The sequence below is a fragment of the Psammomys obesus genome, unplaced genomic scaffold, assembly GCF_907164565.1.
Source record: "Psammomys obesus unplaced genomic scaffold, mPsaObe1.curated_primary_1811, whole genome shotgun sequence".
Lineage (NCBI taxonomy): Eukaryota > Metazoa > Chordata > Mammalia > Rodentia > Muridae > Psammomys > Psammomys obesus.
In genome coordinates, this window is record NW_026587556.1 from 3,592,918 (window position 1) to 3,611,213 (window position 18,296).

The window sequence follows — 18,296 nt, forward strand, 5'->3', positions numbered from 1 at the left end:
GCTGCTACTTACTGCAGCTCTTAGGGTATTGTTCATATGGATTTCTTTCCGATACTTTGTTAGTAAGGCTTTCCTGGTTTCTGTCACAGTGTCACGGAAGACTGTTTGATACCTATCTGCTGTGGATTATATGAACTCTTAAGTGGGGTTCTTCTTATCCTGCCTGATGCTATGCTTGAAGATGTGATGGACAGGATTATTCAAGCAGATACTCTTCTAGTCCTCGTTAACCATCCATCACCTGCTATCCAGCAAGGAGTAATTAAAGTAAGGGTAAAAACTACATAAGCAATGCTTTCATCAGGAAAATTTAAATTGCTTAGTATATATTAAGACTGAAAGCTTGTTTTATATTTAAGAACAGTGAACTGTTAGGATGGGAGAGATGGCTTAGTGTTTAAGAGCACTGGGCTCCTCTTAACAGAGGACCCAGGTTCAATTCTCAGCACCTACATAGTGGCTCACAACCATCTGTAACTCCAGTTCTAGGGCATCTGCCACGCTTTCCTGGCCTCTGTGGGTACTAGAAACAGTGTATTGACATGCTTGCATATAAGACACTTACCTACATAAAATTAAATTAAATTAAATTAAAATTAAAATCTATTTAAAAATAGCCATCTGTAGTTTTGTTATTTTTTCTCATACACTGATTTATATCAATCAGTTTACCAATAAATTTATATATCTTAACAGTAACTGTGTTTTACAAAAATTTTAAGGATTATAGTTTATTGGAAGTCTTTCCTGCAGTGTAGTATCAATTTTTGAACAATTAAGCCTCCGCTCAGTTGTCTCCTTTGTAAAGAGGCCTTCCCTAAGTATCATGTCAGAATTACTGCCCTCTGGCCATACTCTTTATATATTTTTATATGATTTTTAAATTTTATGTGTGTTGGTATTTTGGCTACGTTTATGTCCTAGTGAGGGTGTCGGATCCCTTAGAACTGAAGTTACAGACAATTGTGAGCTGCCATGTAGATACTGGAAATTGAACCTGGGTTCTCTGGAAGAGCAACCAGTGCTTTTAACTGCTGAGCCACCTCTCCAGCCCCACTTTTTATATTTTTAAATGTATTTGTGCACTTGTTTTAAATTTCTACTGTGGTTATAAACTGTGGGAATCTATGTATGTCTTACATACTAAGTATACTGTTGAATAAATCAATACCCAATATGAATGGCTTCCTTTAGAAAACAAGAGAATATTAAAATGCTCTTTTAAAGATTCTTATTTTTAGTTTGTCTAAACAATGTAGGCATTGTTTAGTTTCTTGATATCCAAGTATAAAATTGCTATGTGAAATATAAAGGAGAATAATTTAAGTCCCTACATTCAGTTCATTTATTTGTACTAGAAGAAAGTCATTGACCCCACTAAGTATGATGTCAGGAATTCTGTGATGAAGTATGTGCGATGACTGTTGATGAAGAATGGGAGCATGGAGAAAGGAAATTATTTTTAGGAGAAAGTAAGGAAGGGTTCATTTAATAGTTGGCTATAAGCTTAGTAAGGTCTTTAAGGAGGGCAGTAAACAGATGAGTGTTTGGGAAGAATCCTCTCTCTCCTTTTTGAGGGACTGACTGAAAAGAAGGGAGAAGGGCAGGTGTTCTACTTGAGAAAAGCACGGTCCTTCAAAGAAGAAACAGCTATGACAGTTGTTAACCTTTTGGAGCAGCAGAAGTCTCTGGTGCTCATGACCTGGAGTTATGCAAGCCAGAGGACACAGTTGAGAGTCTTTTGAAGGAGATATACCTTTGTATTTACATGTGGGGATCAGTAATAGAAAAGCCAAGAGGGTGTTTGCCTTGAAATTTAGAGGATTGATTCTATGGTCGATCTATATTTTAAAATGTGGGGAAAGTGAGTTTAGAAAGAAAAGTAATTAGTTGAGTTTTACATGTGTTACATATAACAAGTTAGAAAGTAAGGGCTAGCAAGATGGCTTAGTGGGCAAAAGACATGTACTGCCAAGCCCAGCAACATGAGTTTGATCCCCAGGCCCTCTACGCTGTAGAAGTGAACCAACTCACTTCTGTTGTCCTCTGACTACCACATGTGCACTGTGACACTCCTTACCTCACACATACAAAATAAATAAATAAATGTAAAAGTGTCTATGAACATGTATATCTGTCTTCTGGGATTTTTTAATAAAAGAAGAGAAGGTAAGGGGAGAAGGAGGAAAAAGAAGTTTTAAAATGATAGAAATTCAGGCTTTTGATCAGGATCTCTCAGAAAGGTCTCTCAAGAGCTGTGTGTGTGTGTGTGTGTGTATGCAGATATGATGACAAGACAGTACACTATTTTTTTCCTTTTGAATTCGAGATAACATTCTACTTACACTCAGTCATGGCTGCCAGTCTACTAGGACTAGGTTGCTCAGCTGCAGGACATCATCAAAGAAGTATGAATTCCCCAAGAAAGAAATCACTGCTAGGTAATTTCTCTATGCAGGTGACATGGTTTTTTAGCTTTCTTTGTATATGACTATGTATTTGAATAATAAATAATAACTTACAAATACAAGAATTATGTAGCATCTTATTTGTACATATTCAATGTTAACATCTAAATAGTCTTAATTTTTTCTTTAGCTGTTACATGCATATATTAATAGAGCATCTAAAGAACAAAAGGACAAGTTTCTGAAAAACCGTGGCTTTTCCTTACTAGCCAACCAGCTGTATCTTCATCGGGGAACTCAGGAGTTGTTGGAGTGCTTCACTGAAATGTTCTTTGGTCGACGTATTGGCCAGGATGAAGAGTGAGTTCTCTCTACCGTAACTAAGAGATCTTTTGTTTAAGAGAGCTTTAGTGTGGGAGACAAATTCATATTGTGGGGAGCTTAAATTATTTACTGTGGTCATTTTGTGTATGTGCGCATTGCTGGAGATCAAACCCAGGACTTTATGCATACCAGGAAGTGGCCTACCACTGAGCTGTATCCCAACCACGGTGATTTTAGTAGTAGTTCTCATTTACATGAATCTTTGTTTGGTTTGGCTTTAGAGCAGTTTTGCATGATCTTATTTTATTCTCATAACACTCTTATAAAGAAAGTAAGACAGGCATCGTCACACACATTTTTCAGATAAGGAAAATCCACAAAACAGTGCTGTGCTACACAGGCAAGTAGTATTAGCTCAGGAGTGAAAGATTTGTTCATTTGTGATAAGCTGTTTTTACTAGCCCACTGTCACTAAGCTAGTGTGTAAACTAATAGTTTTCCTTTACACTTGTTAGTATGCTCCACACAGCAGGCATTCTTTGGACACAAGATTGTCAATGGATGAATTCAAATGAGTCCATGGAAACTATGAAATTTTATATGTATTTCACCTGAGGGTTTATGCATTAGTTGCATGTTTTGCCTTATTGGAAACTACAATCTTTTTTTTTTTTTTAATTAAGAATCCTTATTCCCAACACTGTTTTTTGGTAGCTTCAAAATCAGATTTTACAAACAGCTTATGGTGTTGAGCATTTTTTCCCAGTTTGAGACTGCCTGCTCCTAACATGCCCTTCACTGTGTCTTCTTTGTTACAGATTTGATCTGGAGGAGGTGAAACACATGGATCTTTTCCAGAAGTGGGCTGTCATTCCAGTTCTGGGACTAATAGAGACTTCTCTCTATGACAATATACTCCTGCACAGTGCTCTTGTACTTCTTCTACAAGTTCTAAACTCCTGCTCTAAAGTAGCAGACATGTTGTTGGATAATGGTCTGCTCTACGTGTTATGTAATACAGTGGCAGCCCTGAATGGATTAGAAAAGAAGTAAGTCTTAAACTGCTAGTTATGTCTGATAAGATCATTAGAATGGGAAATAGTTAGTAGGTTATCTTAAAGAGTTTATTTATTTTATAATATTTTCAAATACTTTCTTTCCCACAGAATTAAATTAGCTTGGAAATGGCATGTTTTTCATCACCTTCAATAATGTTTGGTTAAAAATAGAATGCTTTTATGACCCAGGGTTTTTTGGATATTTATAATTGAAGACAGTAATATACTTTCAGATATGTTTGTCAACAAGCTTCCACTGTAGTCTCAGTAGTTAAACCCTTACCAGGAAGAGACTAGATTGAGCTGCAGTAGCTCACTGATCTCTAAGGAGCTCGGGGACAGCAGAGGACTCTGTATCATCCCAGTAAACTCACTTGCTAGTGTGTCACTGCTCCTGTGGTCAGTTTACAGTAATAGAGAATATGTTAGCGCTGTTAGCACACATTAATTTCTAATAGTCAAACATACCCTGGCAAAGGGCTGCCTCCCCTTTAAGTAAGAGCTTTGAAAAGTAAATTGTTAATTAGATTTTGTATTTTGGGTGTCTCCACATCTGATTTATCTTTTACCACTTTTCACTAGCATAATAATAATAATAATACAAATCTTTAGGTGCACCATCTTGTATGCCAGAGCACTAAGTGCTGTCCGTATTTTTGTACAGTGCAGAGCATCTGAACACAGTGATTATCTGGGGCAAAGATAGACTGCTTATACTCACTAAGTCCAGCTTTCATTGGGCACTTATACTTGAGGTTCATGTGCTCATGTATATGAAAAGGAGAAACACAAAGTATTATGATTTCTCAGTACACTTAGACTTGATTTTGGTACAGTGCATAAAATTGGTAAAACAGGGAAGGAATGTATAGGTTTGTTCCGAAGGTAGTTTTTCCTAAAATAAATCATACTGATAGTTCCTGTGTGTCACTATGTTAATTGGCTCTAAGAAAGTTATATTTCTAACCCTTATTTAATTTGAAAAACTAAATATAGAAAAGTGTTTGGGCCTGGTATCATACACCTGAGTAGATTGTTAAGGTTAAACTTGTGGGCAGAGTGATTCATATTCATTGTGTGTTCCTAAGTGATTAATACACGTTCAAGCTTATTATCCTTAATTCAGCTTCAATATAAGTTCAAGGTTGTAGTCCCTAAAATAACTTGAATTTATACAGCTGAAATGCAGAGCAATTAATTAAATCATTCATATTCACTGTCCCTTAGTATTGTTGCTGCACCTTACCCTTCACCCTGCATGTAGGCTAGGAACCTGTGTGGGTGTCCCCTTAGTGTCCTGTATAATCTCTGTCCGCTATTTATGATGCGGTCTTAACTTGGGTAGTTTTCTGAAAGACTGTATTTTTGACAGAAGTCAACATGTCTTCTTATTTCCATTCTTAGTGTACAGGGTGTATTGCTTGCCATAGAATAACCATGAATAAGTATTAAATGAATGCATGCTGGTAGCAGAGACTCTAACCAGTTCTTTGCCTTAAATTATTGGCTCTTATGCTTATAAATGTCTTGTTTGTTTGTTTCTGTTTTGGCTCGTGTTAGCATTCCTCTGAGCGAATACAAATTGCTTGCATGTGATATACAGCAACTTTTCATAGCAGTGACAATTCATGCTTGCAGTTCCTCGGGCTCACAGTATTTTAGAGTTATTGAAGACCTGATTGTACTCCTTGGATATCTTCAAAATAGCAAAAACAAGAGGACACAAAGTAAGAATGAATTTTTATCTAATTTTTCTCGTAACTCTTACTGAAGGCTTAAACTTAATTATGTGTTGGCATTAATTGGTATTAAAAGCAACCGTTGAGTTGTTAAAAATAGAGTGATTGATGACTTGATGTAATTAGTAGCTGGCAGAAAGTAATAATTTTGTTGTTGTTGATGTTTTACCAAGTAGAAAGCAAAGGTTTATTTTGAAGAGGAATGATCTTTAATTTTTTAAAAATGGGAAATACTAAAGTAACTGTGAAACCTGAAAGCATGTGGATTGTTGAAGGTTTTCCTTTATACAAAATTGCTTTTGAAACCATTATTTAAAATGAAATAAATGTTTCATTTATTACTTTCCCATTCAGATTTTTATAGTGAGGCTAGGTATGGTGATACATATCCAAGAGGTAGAGGCTGGAGGATCCAGAGTTCAAGGTCATCTTCAGCTGCATAGCAAGTTAAAGGCCAGCCTGGGCTACAGAAGACATTGCCGCAAAAATTAACAAAAAAATGTATAGTGACGACATGGGTATTTCCTTTAACATTACTTTTAAATATAACTTAGAAATACACTAAGAGCCCGTGTTGATGAAACAATTTTAACTTCTTTCTAAGACCCTTTTGCTTAGATATTGAATATATAATTTGGGTGTTAGATTATATATATCTTAAATATTAGATGGTATATTAAATAAAATTAGTTAAAAGAGTCAAACAATGATAGCTTGAAAACATTCTAGTCTCTCTTGGGTTTAGGTATGGCTTTGGCCCTGCAGCTTAGAATTCTCCAGGCTGCTTTGGAATTTATAAGGAGCACAGCCAATCATGACTCTGAAAATCTAATAGACACAGCCCAGTCACCTGCTCACCACCATTCAGTATCCCAGAAACGGAGAAGCATTGCTGGTGAGTACTAAGGTGGCATTTTAGTAATTATAAATTGAAGTTGTCTATACTTTTTTATATTCTGATGCCATTTACATTCAAAACATTTTTCCTCCTGGGCAAGGAGGCACATGCCTTTAATCTTAGCACTAGGGACACAGGAGTAGGTATGTCTTTGAGAGTTTGAGTCCAGCCTTGTCTAACATACTGAGTCTGTTGTCTCCAGGAGCCAAGAAATTAAGACATATTTCATGGTTTTGAAAAAATAATAAATGCTAACATCTGAGAAAGGTTTCCTTTCAGCAGAAACCATTGTACCCAGAAGAGGCTAAATAGCTGTGTCCAGGTTTTGTCCTAATGGAAGTTTTTTCAGGGTTTTCAGGAAACACATGGTATGATCAGATAGGTGTTCATTGTAGAGTGAGGACTCTGACTTCTGTGGGGAAGAAAGAAGCAGCAAAGTGCAGAATCCATGTGGGGGCTGTGGCAGCAATCCAGGCAGACAGTGGTAGCTTGCCGCTGGGTAGAATGCACATGGTAGAGGTTACCGTGAATTTGTGTGTGTCATCAAATAATGAATGCACATAAAAGCCCGTTGCTGCTTTTATAGAAACATAAACTAGGAAGACAATAAAAAACCACAAACCTGGGATCTGTGTTCACATACATATACACATATACACATGTGTCTCTTGTATGTGTGCAGTGGATATATATAGTATATGTAAGAATGTAATGTTAGTCCAGGTCCTGCTCAGTATCTGCAGCAGCTGTTTGTGCACACGCTTGGATACATATGAATATAGTACTTGCTGTATTTCTTGGAATTATTCTCATAGTTGTAAAGGCTTTTAATTCTAAACCTTTCTCTCCTTATACTAATTTTCTTTTTGTGTGTTCAGTGCTGTGCAAAAATTTAAAGCCATGTGTTGAAAAGCTCACCCATAAGAAATACTTCTAAATATATTTGTAGTATTATGTTTAAATAAAATTACACTAAATCAAACTTATAAAACATCCATGTAACTAAACTTATTGGCCCCTATTTATTCTTCCTTGTTTAATATCTAGACAGAGTCTCTCTTCTTGAACCATTCTCCCATATACCTGTCTTCTGTCCCAGGTAAAAACTGTGCCCTTTTCCATATCAATTGTAGTGTGCAGCTTCCTGTATGCTATGGCATGGAGTCTGGTTTCTCTAGAAGTGTCACATCTAGGGTTTATACTCTTAAACTCCCAGAGGAGATAGACACTGTCATGTTCCAGATTAATCTTCGTTCGGTCTCACATATGTGTTGTTCTGTGTGGCAGTCTTGAGTTTCTGTCAACCCAGTGAATAGGGTCAGATTCAATCTTTTCACCCCCAACTCCCAACACACACACAGAGGCAGGGCTGGAGGTGATGGAGATATGTTTTTGCCTAAATGGTATCATGCTCTACCAACTGTTTATAAAGTGACTTCTATTTTTAATCAATCATGTTAAAGAACACAGTGTTTGGTAGTTCCTGTATTGTGTGTTGTGATCTTCTTCCCTAGCTTTTATGCTTCTCTTTAGTAGATTTTGCTGTTATAAATAAGATCACAATATGCAGTTTTTCAAGTAAAAATTTGTACATTGCCTTTAATGCATGAAGATAGAGGAAGGAGTAGGGTCTTCAAGTGACATGTCCATGTAAAGTGTCGTTCATACAGGTAGGTAATAGATTAGTGCAATTAGCACACAAATGAAATTTTAACCAATAAAATCAGTACCAACATGATGACATTTTATCTTTTTGAAGAATGAGATAGGTACTACATTTTATATCCATTATTTTACTTAATTCACAAAATAATGCTCTTGCCTCAGCCATCAAATAATGCGTACCAGCCATGTACAAACTCCTACTTAAACCTGTCTTCATAGAACTGGAGAAAGTGATCAAAGAGCGTATACACAAATATATGACTAGTATCCAATAATGGCAAATGTGTTCCTGTGAGATTAGCTCTGCTTTATTTTCTAATATGGATCTTATAAACAAGAAAATGGGCTTAGAAAAAGAAGTGCTTGAGGCTGTAGGAGATCCACGTGGCTTCAAAGCACAAGGGCAGAAGTACACTTCCTCGTTCACAGTATAGAATGAACTCTCATCAGTGTCTTACTACCCTGCCGCCCCTTAGCTGGAATTACCATTGGATTATTTATGATAAATCTGTGGATAATGTGAGGATGATTCCACCTCAGAAGTGTTGTCTGGCAGTATTACTTTTAATATCGTCAAGAATTATTTTCTTTTTTTTTTTTTTACCTCAAAGGTAACTCCACCCACCAAAATTATTAACTGATATAAAATAATTATTAGTGGACAATCTAAAAAAACTATTAAAAGTTTAAATATCTTCTTGGTATGTCATTAAAACCTGTCATAATTTAGTCAGATGCAAGTAATTTGTAAAAATGTCATTTATGGAAATTGACATTTGTTTTCATCACTTAAAACAAAGGCTCAGTTCCAGTAAAGAGTTCTGTTATTCCTCATATACCAAGACGTCATTTTGGTTCCTTTGGTCAACTTCCGATGCCCTTCCTCAGTGCATTAAATCAAGACTCCCCCCAACTCTCTCCTGAATGTACCACATGTGTGGTACCTCCCAGAGCAGGTGCAGTAAGCACAGGAACAGCATTCTGCCTTGTTCAATCTGGGGAGGTGTTTCTCAGGAAAAGCTTTCCAAATGATACATCCACCTATAATCATTGTGCTGGCAAATCACTGGACTTGTATCCACTTTGTGATCTCTTCACTCCTGACTGATTTCTTACTTGTCATTACGTATAACTTTCTAAACTATGATATTTAACAGTAATTACCCAGATATAGTAACATTATACTAAATTATCATCTTTTTTTCACTAAAGTATCTTGTTCTTTAAAACTATTGATGATTTTGGAAAACAAGGAAGTGAAACAGTGAAAATAGGCTATCAGATATCAAAGCCACTAGTACCCACTGATACTTTGAGTTTTTCAGAAGACTCAGACTTTGACAAATGATGAGCATTCTCCCATGTCACTGGCTTTAATGCTGTTATTTTGTACTTTAAATCCAGAAGTACTGTTGCACTTCTTTGGAGAAATAAAAAATACTAATTTCTCTTACCCTCTTTTCCTTAATGTAAATTAATTTTATAATAGAATTATTCTTTTCATGACCAATAATCAAAAAATTGTAGTGAGAAATAAGTTTATTGTTCATCATTAACTGTGGCATTGGATAATTTATGTACTTCAAGGTCCTCGCAAATTTCCCCTGGCTCAGACAGATTCTCTCCTGATGAAGATGCGCTCGGTGGCCAGTGATGAGTTGCACACTATGATGCAGAGGAGAATGAGCCAGGAGCACCCCAGCCAGGCCTCGGAGGCCGAGCTCGCCCAGAGGCTGCAGAGGCTCACCATCCTGGCTGTGAACAGGATCATTTACCAAGGTAGCGATTAGATAGCTGGTGATTGCTGCCAATGTACACTGTTGAGAATATCTTGTTATGCTGGTCATTGTGGTTGAGAGCTATCACAGTTGGGTTGCTTTCCTTTCTGGGCAGCTTTAATATCATCTTCCTATATGATGAAAGCTAGTTCTCAGGCAGGAGGCTTTCAGGTCAGATACAGTTCCAAATTGTGTCTAAAGTGCGTGGGATCTTCAGCAATAGGGTCTTATCTTCTGACTTCTGAAAGGCAGCCAAGAGCACCTGTATTCTTTTGGGAGTCTCTTGGACTCCCCTAACCAACAACTTGAAAGGAGGTTTTTGTTAGATTAGTCTGTAGCTCTTGGGGATTCTAAGTGGCATAACTTCATTACAATACACACAATTATATGTGTTATATGTGATTTTGGGTAAATATAAAATAATTCCTTATGGCTGTTTCAAACATTGTGTTATTTATCCCACCTCTTTTCTGGTATTTTTACCAGCATCATTACCATGTATAATAGGTATCAATGAGTTAACTGATTTTTTAAATTCTTTTTAATTCAAAGAGTTGAATTCAGATATTGTTGACATTTTGAGAACTCCAGAAAATGTGGCCCAAAGCAAGACCTCAGTTTCCCAGGCTGAAATTTCTGAAGAAGATGTGCATCATGAGCAGCTTTCTGGATGCAATCCATTTCAGAAAGAAATGCTCGCCTATCTGGTAGATGGATTCAAAGTGTCTATTGTAAGTAAAATAACGACTTGGAATATTTACACTTACACAAAAGAAATAGAGGTTTACATGTCTGAACTCTGGGTTTCCATAATTATATTTCTTTGTGCTTGTCAGCATTTTTCTTCAGTTGAAATAATTTGAATTAGTTTTTCTGTTTTGTTTTTTGACTGGGTTTTGGGGTTTTTTTGGGGGGGGTTGTTTTTGTTTTGATGTAAGGACTCACTGTGTATCCTAGGTTGACTTTGAACTCACATTTCTCAGGTCTTAGTCTCCTGCTAAATGAGATTATGCCAAAACACCTAGCCTGGGCTTTTTAAATTAAATTTAATTTTTTTAATAATTAATTTAATTTACATCTTGGTTATAGGCCCTCCCACCATTCTTCCCACTCCCACCCTCCTTCCTGCATCCCCTCTCCCCTATTCCTCAGAATTGGGGAGCCCCCACATCCACACACCCGAGTTCATCTCTTCCCATGAGGACTGAGTTTGTCTGTGGACTGGCTTTTAAAAATAAAGTAATATATTTTGCTGACTTACCTCTTACGAAATGAAGAACCTCCTGTAGCATCAAAGAAGAATATGGTTTTGATGATTACTGTGGCTGTAAATAAGTAACTTATTTTTAAAGGGCCTTATTTACATTCTTGAATTTCTGTATTATTATAAAGTTTAGATCTTGCTATAAACATATCTGGTGCTTTCTAAATGATATAGAGAATATTGGTGGGTGTCTAGCTTCAATTACCATTATCTCACTTGAATTTCTTTGGGTCATTTATACTTGACCATGGGGAACAAATCAATCAGTTCACTCTGTCAGTAGTAGCAAAGGCCAATCTAATTTTAGAATATCATGAGTCATCACTGTCAGTCTCTGAAACTAAATTAGATTTTAGTGTCCATCTTTGGTCATTAAATAAACTGTAGATGCATTTAGAATTCAGTCACTCAAACAGAGATATTAAAGAGTAGTAATCAGTGGAAAGCAGTAACTAAAATTCTGGATAAATCGTAAAATACACTGATTCCAGTATTAAACCCAGGCGATTTGGTCCAGACTAGGCTACTGGTAGATTTACAGTTAAAATAACCTAGTTGGTTATACATTAGGGAAAACTGATGGTCTATTTTTATGTAGTTCTAAATTAATAATGTATTTCACTGATAGAACTGACTCAAGTTTTTATTGTGAGTTCCTTGTCTTTTATATTTTAAAATCAAGGTGGACTTACTTACCATTGTTCTCTGATTGTTTGGATTTGATTTTTAGTTGACAATTTGTAAGCCCTTGGTGATTTTTGAAAAATGACTCATGATATTAGCTTCTTCTTATGTACTTCTCCTTTTTTGTACTTGTGGCAAAAATATATAAAGTTCTGAATCCGTTGTATATCTGTTTCTTAAACTCTCATTTGTGTGCATATGTGTATGAGTGTCTAACTTTGAATATTAAATCTAGAATGAATCATGTTCTATGGTCTTCCTTGGGTTTGTGTGAGGTTAGTGTATTATTGCTTTAGAAGTCTGATCCTGAGCTGTCTAGTTTGGTCAGCAGATAAAGACAGCACACAAATGTTGACGACCTGATTTTTATCCCTGGAATCCATGTAAAGATGGAAGAAGAGAACCAACTCCACAATGTTGTCATTTGTCCTCCACATGCATGCTGTGGCACGCAGGCACTCTCCCTGCACACAGTACTTCTGCTGCTAATACTTAGGGTTGTTATTAGTCTGGTCTTAATTCACTCCTATTTTGACTTAGGGTTCGAGTAAAACCAGTGGTTGTAAGCAGCAGTGGGGTAAAATCCTGGGGTCATGTAAAGAAACCTTCCGAGTCCAGCTTGGAAGATTGCTGGCACGTATTTTGTCACCAACCCACACTGTACAAGAAAGGAAGCAAATATTTGAAATACTTCATGAACCAGCTCATCAGGATATACTTCGAGACTGTCTTAGTCCATCCCCGCAAGTAAGTATGGCAGCATTTGATAAAGCCTTTCAAAACAAGAATCGAAATTAATCTGCTTTCATGCTGTCAGGAATATAGTTTTCTTACCAAACAAACTTAACCTGAGGTCTTCCCTCACATTCCTTTTAGGCTTTATTTATTTATATTAATTACAGTTTATTCATTTTGTATCCCAGCTGTAGCCCCCTTCTCCCTCCCCTGCCAGTCCTACCCTTCCTCCCTCTTCTTCTCCTATCCCCTCCCCCAAGATCTTATATGGTCACTTGTTGCCACATTGTGAAGAATTTTTCTTTTTAAAATACATTTTAATTAAAATTACTCTCCCCCTTTCCTTTTCTCCTTCTCATTCCTCCCTATTTCCTTCCTCCCACACTCAGCCTGATAGCTTCCTTTTCTTTATTTTTGTTCCATGTATATGTACACGTATATATAAATAAATCCATAAACAACCTGCTAAGTCCATTTTTGTTGTTGAGAGCTCTTCCCTCTCCTTTTGTTCTTTACTAGCCAGCTTCTCCTCTATAGCAATGTTCTGCATGTCTTTTCATAGCTGCATACAAGCTTTGTTCTGTTGGCCTCTCCTGGGATTGGAAAGCTCACAGCTGCTTTTCCCCATTCAGCTCCTTTGTTAGGAATTCTCCTTCTTTCAAGATAGCTTTTCATCACTGCCCCTTGCAGTCTCTTTCTGTCCCATGAGGCTCCCCATGGGACAGGGCTCCATCATCTCGTTTGGCACCACTTAGCCCTTGACTAGTCATCCTGTTTCTTCTAGTCCTCCCTTCCTTTAGAATATTCGGAACACTTCGTTCTGAGAACCTTCACTGAAAAATATACTTTTATACAGTTTTTATTTTATAAATATTTAGAGTAGATTCAGTTTTTTAAGTCAGTTTTTTCTTTTTCTTTCTTTCTTTCTTTTTTTTTTTTTTTTTTTGAGATGGAAACTGTATTTTGTCCAGGCAACTCTTAAATGTGTGGGCTAAAGTGATCCTTCTGTCTTTACCTCCCAAGATGTCTAGTTTTTGAGAGCTGAAAAAAAAAAAAAAAAGGTGTTTCACCTGTGTTTAACAGCTTTTCTCATCAATAAACTATTGATTAAAGGATAGTAAAATGAGATATTAGAAACAAGTACAGTGTTTGTGAAAACAAGGTTTTTCTTTGCGTGTTTTCATTTTGTAGCCTATAGCAATCCTTCTGCCTCGGCTTGCAAATAATTGAGATGTGAGCCACTGTTATTGTTTTTTTATTTTCCAGATAGTTTTTTAAAGATAATTTAGAGCATCACTGAATACTAACCTGAAGTAGTTTTAATGTTATAAAACGAACATTACTTATAACACAGATAGGAAGCTACCCCAATCATGAATTGTTTTTCTTTATTTGCCAACTCTTCAGTGCTTTTACTCTCACAGCATCTGTTGCTTTTCCTCTTTTGGTCAGGTAGCAGCTGTCTTCTGACTAATTTAAAATGCTGCATTGGAACAAGCTTTGCTACTTTCACTGTTGCATATGTTCATCTGAGGCTCTTAGCAACGTGATATGATTCAGCATGTTAGTTTAAATATTGCCTAAGATGTAATCATTTCTAGACCCATTTGTTGACATTTAATTCTATTCATGGTTTAAAGTGCCATAAAGCCAAGTTCAGTTATATTTGTATCAATGAAGGTTTTTAAAGTAAAGAGCATGTGTTTAGTTTGTTGGCATAGTTATTGTCTAATGTCTATATACATATGACAATCAGAGATGGTAGACATAGCATGAAGGCCACCCAACAAAAGTAGGAACCAAAATTTGGTTTAAGACTGCACGTCAAAGGACAGCTGTCATCACCCTGGGAACTTTAATTTTGTCTTTATGTCTGCTCATAGACTGGCCCACACTGGTCCTCCCCTTAACACTCATGTGGACTAAGAGGCGGAACCCGTTACTGCCATTAGTTTTTTTGCCTCTTCTTTTTCTAGAGAGAAATCAGGGTTGACAAGCAAGAGACAGTCTTTTGTTCCCAAAGTCTCACCATCTTCTATTGAGTGAAACTCAAAGAAAAGGGGATGGAGATGCACGTTTTCTTTAAAGTTAAAAGACAGGTTTTTCTTCAAGTTTGGTGTTTTTGTATTTTCCTTTTATCTCCAGTTTATTTTCTATTTTTTCCTTAACATGTTCTCCCCAGAAGCTGGCTAACTAGATTGTTCCATTTCAGCCTTTTATGAAAAGTTTCTAGTATACACAGAAAAATAGAATATTATGATGAATACCATATAACTGTTATATTAAATACAGAGTTAACATTTGAGAGTATCTTTCTCACACCAGTGTCATTTTTTTCTAATTTATTTAAAAGTAATTTGTAGAAATCATGACTTTTCTAGATTGTTTTTAAAAATACTTTTTCTATCATTAAAACTAATAAAATTATGAATAACTCTTTAATATCAAATACCAAATATGTAATTAAATTTCTTCATCTACCCTATCATATGTTTTACAGCTGTATTGAAATCAGACCCAACCAACTAACTTTAGAAATATATTTAAATTTATTATTAAATAATTTTAAATAAAAAATAGAAATGTAATTAAACTTATTTTTAAATAATTTAAATGGAAGAACTAAAAATTCTTTACAACTAAAACTTTATTCCTTTTTTTAAAGCATGGAGCCAAGCTGGTTTTGTATTTGTCAGAGTTGATACATAATCATCAAGATGAGTTAAGTGAAGAAGAACTGGACACAGCAGAACTGCTTATGAATGCTTTAAAGTTATGTGGCCACAAGTGCATCCCTCCCAGTGCCCCTTCCAAGCCAGAGCTCATTAAGATGATCAAAGAGGTGAGTCTATCAGTCAGAGTTGTTTTTTAGGAAATCCTGCTGCTGAGTACACTTAACACAGTAATTGGAAGATTTTTTTTTTTTAATTATTAGGTACCTTTGATGATGACCTTGCAATGGTTCTTTCATTTTTACTATTTAGAGTTTTTGATCAGGAAAGAAAAAATAGAATTATTTTGAGGATCTTTCTATTCTCTTTGGTTCTTATTATCTGTTGTCTATAGCCTTCAATGAAGGGAAGTTGTTTTCTTTTTTCAAGATTATGTATATGGATGTTTTGCCTGCATGTAAGTCTGTGTATCACGTATGTGCAGTGACCTTAGAGATCTGAAAAAGAATCAGTTACAGGTGGTTGTGAGTCATCATACAGGTGCTGGAAAATGAACCCCAGTCCTTGTCAAGAGCCATCTTTATATATTCCCACTAAGGAAAGAGTTTGTAGTGACAAGCAAGTTGAAACATACCTGGACTTAAGGATTCTTTGACAAGCAAGTAAAATAAGCAGGTAGCTCTGTAAACTCAGGAGGCTAGGGAACCTAGTTAATTATTTTGCTCTAATTTCAATACTCAAACTGAACAAGAAAAGAGATGGAAATTATAATGTTGTTTAAGTGGCCTAATTGTTTCTATAGTGTAGTCTCTTAAGAATAATAATTTTTCCTTAATAGCCTTGCATCAAAATTACTTTGTTAGGCTAAGTGCCAATATTATATGAGAAATAACAAGGTAGGGGCTCAGAACGTAGATGGGTTTGCAGAGTGCTCACTTACAGGTCCTGCATATAGTGGTATACACCTGGAATCCCAGCACTAGGGAGGTTGAAACAGGCAAATTGGGAGTTTATGGTCATCCTTGGTTACATAGTGAGTTCAGTGTTATCCTGGGATATGTGAAATGTCTCGAAAAAAGAAAAGAAAAAAGAGAATAAGTTTTATACATTATTGTTTAAATCTTTTAGGAACAAAAGAAATACGAAAGTGAAGAGAGTGTGAGTAAGGCTGCATGGCAGAAAACAGTTAACAATAATCAGCAAAGGTGAGTTATGATATGTTCCAGATCCTGTCCTTCAGGAGTCACTCGGTTCTGTAATTTGCCCAGGCTTTTTCCTTTTGGAAACTTGTGGGGTTACTTTTTTGTATGCATGCATATGCGCTTTGCATCTATGTGTGTGTGTTTGAATCTGTGTGCATGTCTGTGCATCTATGTGGTATGCTGGAGATGAGACTCAGGTTCTCATGCATGCTCATCAAATGCTATACCACTGAGCTGAACCCCCAACCCTCAGGGGTACTGTTAAAGTATTAGCTAATGTTGCATGGATACTTAACTTTGGAACAATCTTGTTTGTTTAGTCTCTTTCAGAGGCTTGATTTAAAATGCAAGGATATATCTAAAATAGCTGCAGATATCACCCAGGCTGTATCTCTCTCCCAAGGAATTGAGAGAAAAAAGGTGATTCAGCATATCCGAGGCATGTACAAAGTCGACCTGAGTGCCAGCAGACACTGGCAGGAGCTCATCCAGCAGCTGACGCATGACAGGTGTGTGCAGGCAACACATGATTATAGGCATGTGCCACCAAGCTTAGCTTCTAATTTGATTTTTAAAATCACTATTACTATACTTTAATGTTTTGTTTGGTTTTTTTTTTTCCTTTGGATCAGTGTCTATAGCAGGATACTAGCTGGACACATTAGCTGTTGTTATTCAGAACTTTGGTGATGGTGAACCCTGGGACGGTGGATGTCAGGAGCTCTACAAATATTTATTGCCTTGGAAATATTTTGTGAGTCTATTCTAAGGAAAGGATTAAAAATGCAGAAGACAGTAAATGAATTGGGAACAACAAAGGAAGAATAATGTAGCATGGTTAGATACATTAAGATGAGAAAAAGTAATGTTCTAGGTAGGGTTATTTTCATTATGTACTTTCTTTTTTTTTTTTTTAATTTTATTTTTCTTTTTAGTTACATTTTGTTAACTCTGTGTCCCAGCTGTATCCCGCTCCCTCATTCCCTCCCCAACCCCGCACTCCCTCCCTGGTCTCCTCCCTGCCCCTTTCCAAGTCTACTGATAGGGGAGGACCTCCTCCCCTTTCATTTGACCCTGTTTTATCAGGTACCTTCAGGGCTGGCTGCAAAGTCCTCCTCTGTGGCCTAACAGACTGCTCCTCCCCTGGAGGGGGGGGGGGTCAAACAGCCTGCCCTTGAGATCCTGTTAGAAATAGTCCGTGTTCCCCTTACTTTGGAAAACTACTTGGTTACTGAGCTACCACGGGCCACATCCGAGCCGAAGTTCTAGGTTATATCCATAGATGGTCCTTGGTTGAGTGTCAGTCTCAGAAAAGACCCTGTGCCCGGATATATTTGGTCCTTGTAGAGCTCCTATCCTTTCCATATCATACTAACTTCCCTTCTTTCATATGATTCCCTGCACTCTGCCGAGGGTTTGGTTATGAGTCTTAGTGTCTGCTTTGAAACACTGCTAGGTAGAGTCTTTCAGATGCCTTTTGTGGTAGACTCCTGTCATACGTTCAATGCACATCCCATTTGTCTTTCTAAATGAGGATTAATCACCTTCGCCTGTGTCCACTTTCTTGATTATCTTCTTTAGGTGTGTAGATTTCATTATGTTTATCATATCTTGTAGGTCTATATAAGCGAGTATATACCAAGTTTGTCTTTCTCCTTCATTATGTACTTTCTAAAAAATGTATAATTCTACTGTTTTTTTTCATTCAATATCTAACCTTTTAAAATGTGACAAAAAAAGATTCTTGGTTTGTTTTTCTTATTTGTAGACAAAATGAGAACTATAAAACAATAATTTGGAATTTGTTTTTCATTAGCTAATGACCATGTTAAGTGTAGTGTGTTATATTATGTTGCTAAAGTTTTATGG

The 18,296-nt window shown here is 36.5% G+C and overlaps 1 protein-coding gene across 1 annotated transcript in view; it reads left to right on the forward strand.

Annotated features, from left to right (window-relative positions):
- The window catches only part of Lyst (lysosomal trafficking regulator), a 166,680-nt gene that overhangs the window by 98,814 nt on the left and 49,570 nt on the right, over nucleotides 1–18,296 (forward strand). The window contains exons 24-34 of the mRNA XM_055603918.1: nucleotides 90–267; nucleotides 2,599–2,768; nucleotides 3,551–3,781; nucleotides 5,351–5,517; nucleotides 6,275–6,424; nucleotides 9,680–9,871; nucleotides 10,423–10,601; nucleotides 12,359–12,565; nucleotides 15,219–15,395; nucleotides 16,354–16,430; nucleotides 16,748–16,936. Coding sequence (XP_055459893.1) covers nucleotides 90–267; nucleotides 2,599–2,768; nucleotides 3,551–3,781; nucleotides 5,351–5,517; nucleotides 6,275–6,424; nucleotides 9,680–9,871; nucleotides 10,423–10,601; nucleotides 12,359–12,565; nucleotides 15,219–15,395; nucleotides 16,354–16,430; nucleotides 16,748–16,936 — 1,917 coding nt within the window. The remainder of the gene's footprint in view (nucleotides 1–89; nucleotides 268–2,598; nucleotides 2,769–3,550; nucleotides 3,782–5,350; nucleotides 5,518–6,274; nucleotides 6,425–9,679; nucleotides 9,872–10,422; nucleotides 10,602–12,358; nucleotides 12,566–15,218; nucleotides 15,396–16,353; nucleotides 16,431–16,747; nucleotides 16,937–18,296) is intronic.